Consider the following 2,429-nt stretch of genomic DNA (forward strand, 5'->3'; position numbering starts at 1 on the left):
AGAAGAAAATTCAGGTATAAATGGACCCACGCAGTTCAAACCTATGTTGTTCAAGGGTCAGCAGTCTAGGGAATGTTTCACCCTTGTATTCTATTCTTTATTCATAAAATTCAAATAGAAATCCTGAAAATGCCCCCTGTGGTTTTCACCTGGAAGGTTAATTTTTTTGTTTGCTTAACCCTGGGAACACAGCATTGACTTGAAAATCACTGTATGGAAAAGCACTAAGGAAACAGCCTTCAGTCACATTCCTTCCCTGCACTGTAGAGTGGCCGGTTTTGCCTGATGGTGGCTCTGAATGACCAAAGTGACAGGCAGCATCTAGGCAGGGCTGTGCACAGTCACCACCGCTGGATTTCAAAGTTCCCGAATCAAGATCGTCTGACCCGTTCTCCTGCTCATTGGCAGATTCTGTCTCCAGCAGGCTCTGAGGATGAAGGCTGCGGGTATTCTGACCCTCATTGGCTGCCTGATCACAGGCGCAGAGTCCAAAATCTACACGCGCTGCAAACTGGCAAAAATATTCTCGAGGGCTGGCCTGGACAACTACTGGGGCTTCAGCCTTGGAAACTGTGAGATTCTTTCTTTCCTCCTCTCTTTCTGTCTTGACCTCTGCCCTGAGATGTTAAAGTCCTGGCCACACTCCCCGCTGTGTCTTCCCAGCTAACGATGCTCTGCCCTCACCGCACCCAGTGGGGGCTGCCAGCCTAACTGTGGCTCCCTGGGTCTCCTCTCCTTCCTCCCCTGCCCCTCATTTCCTTATTCCTGGAGTCCTGCCCTTACAACACCAGCCAGGGAAGGGGAAAATAACGCCACCTCTGCTGGCATTCTGGCGGGGGGGCGGGACCTGACTTTTGGTCTAGGTTAAGCTCAGTCCCTGACTAGGCGTGCAGCTTCAGGTGCGCCATCCCAGCCCCCAATGTGCCCCCGGTGTGCCCCCTGGGTGCATACCTGCCCCACTCCGCCCCAAGGAGTATTGGGAGGAAGCAGTCAGGTAACAGGGATAAGGAAACTCACCCTCAGACCAAGCTTACAGCAAACAATGCACTTCCGTTGGTGGCATTTCTGGCTTTGCCCCTCCAGGGATCTGCATGGCATATTACGAGAGTGGCTACAACACCACGGCCCAGAGGGTCCTGGATGACGGCAGCATCGACTACGGCATCTTCCAGATCAACAGCTTCACGTGGTGCAGACATGGAAAGCTGCAGGAGAACAACCACTGCCACGTCGCCTGCTCAGGTGAGGCTCTGACTTTCAGCGATGCCATCCTGGGGACCAGGCGAGAAAGCCGACAACAGGATCACCAACCACGTTTTGCTTTAACTAAAATTTGGAATTCAAGCTTGCAAATAGGTCTGTTCCAGATTGGTAAATTATGCAACAGTTTCCAAGGTGACACTCAGGATCCTGCGGCTGACTTGTCCAAAGATGACTTATTCCTTGTAGGACAGTTTTATGAAGCCCTCCACTAAAGCAGGGGGATGGACAGATGACCTTACTGCCCTTTCATATTAGAGATATTTGATGTCTGCAGTAAGAAAAAGGAAGCTGCCTGCCGGCTGCTTTCCATAAGCAATTTGCTCAGAGGATGCCGTTTGTACTCCTTTGTGCAGAATAAGATGAATACACTTCACGTTTCTTTCTTCTCTTTTTCCTTTTCCTTTTTTTTGACAGTGTCTCACTCTGTTGCCTAGGCTGGAATGCAGTGATGTGATCACAGCCCATTGCAGTCTTGACCTCCAGGCCCCAAGCAATCCTCCCACCCCTGGGTAGCTAGAACTACAGGCACACACCCAGTTATTTTGTAATTTTTTTCATATAGACAGAGTCTGGCTACAGAGTCTCGTTATGGGGTCCCACCTGGGCTGGTCTTGAACTCCTGGCCTAAGGAGATTCTCCTGCCTTGGCCTCTCAGAGTGCTAGAGTTATAGGTGTAGGCCACTATATTTAGCTAGCCACATGTCTTAAACATTAGAAATTAAACTAGAATTTACTTTCACGTCTTCTACTTTAGTCATTCCAGAAATACACATGAGCACAGCATTGAGGATAACAAAATACATCAGGCATGAATTCTGCTTTACCGAACTTTCATGTGACATGACAAGAAAAGAGAATATGTGCTTACATGAAGTTAAATCATGTAAGGAGGAGTGCACTGAGTGCCATGGGCTTCAGAGGAAAGCAATGGTATTAAGAAAACCATGGAGCTGGGCACGGTGGCTCATCCCTGTAATCCCGGCACTTTGGGAGGCCGAGGCAAGTGGATCACCTGAGATCAGGAGTTCAAGACCAGCCTGACCAACATGGTGAAACCCCATCTCTACTAAATAATACAGAAATTAGCCGGGCATGGTGGTGGGTGCCTGTAATCCCAGCTACTCAGGACGCTGAAGCAGGAGAATTGCTTGAACTCGGGAGGTGGA

At 49.4% G+C, this 2,429-nt stretch overlaps 1 protein-coding gene across 1 annotated transcript in view; it reads left to right on the forward strand.

Moving 5' to 3' along the window:
• LOC105552642 (lysozyme-like protein 1) overlaps positions 1-2,429 on the forward strand; it is a 30,828-nt gene that overhangs the window by 5,702 nt on the left and 22,697 nt on the right. Inside the window, exons 2-3 of the mRNA XM_011998344.1 lie at positions 409-572; positions 1,084-1,242. Of these exons, the coding sequence (XP_011853734.1) occupies positions 434-572; positions 1,084-1,242 (298 nt within the window). The 5' untranslated portion in view covers positions 409-433. The remainder of the gene's footprint in view (positions 1-408; positions 573-1,083; positions 1,243-2,429) is intronic.

The sequence above is a fragment of the Mandrillus leucophaeus genome, unplaced genomic scaffold (assembly GCF_000951045.1).
Source record: "Mandrillus leucophaeus isolate KB7577 unplaced genomic scaffold, Mleu.le_1.0 Scaffold569, whole genome shotgun sequence".
In the NCBI taxonomy this organism is placed as follows: Eukaryota; Metazoa; Chordata; class Mammalia; order Primates; family Cercopithecidae; genus Mandrillus; species Mandrillus leucophaeus.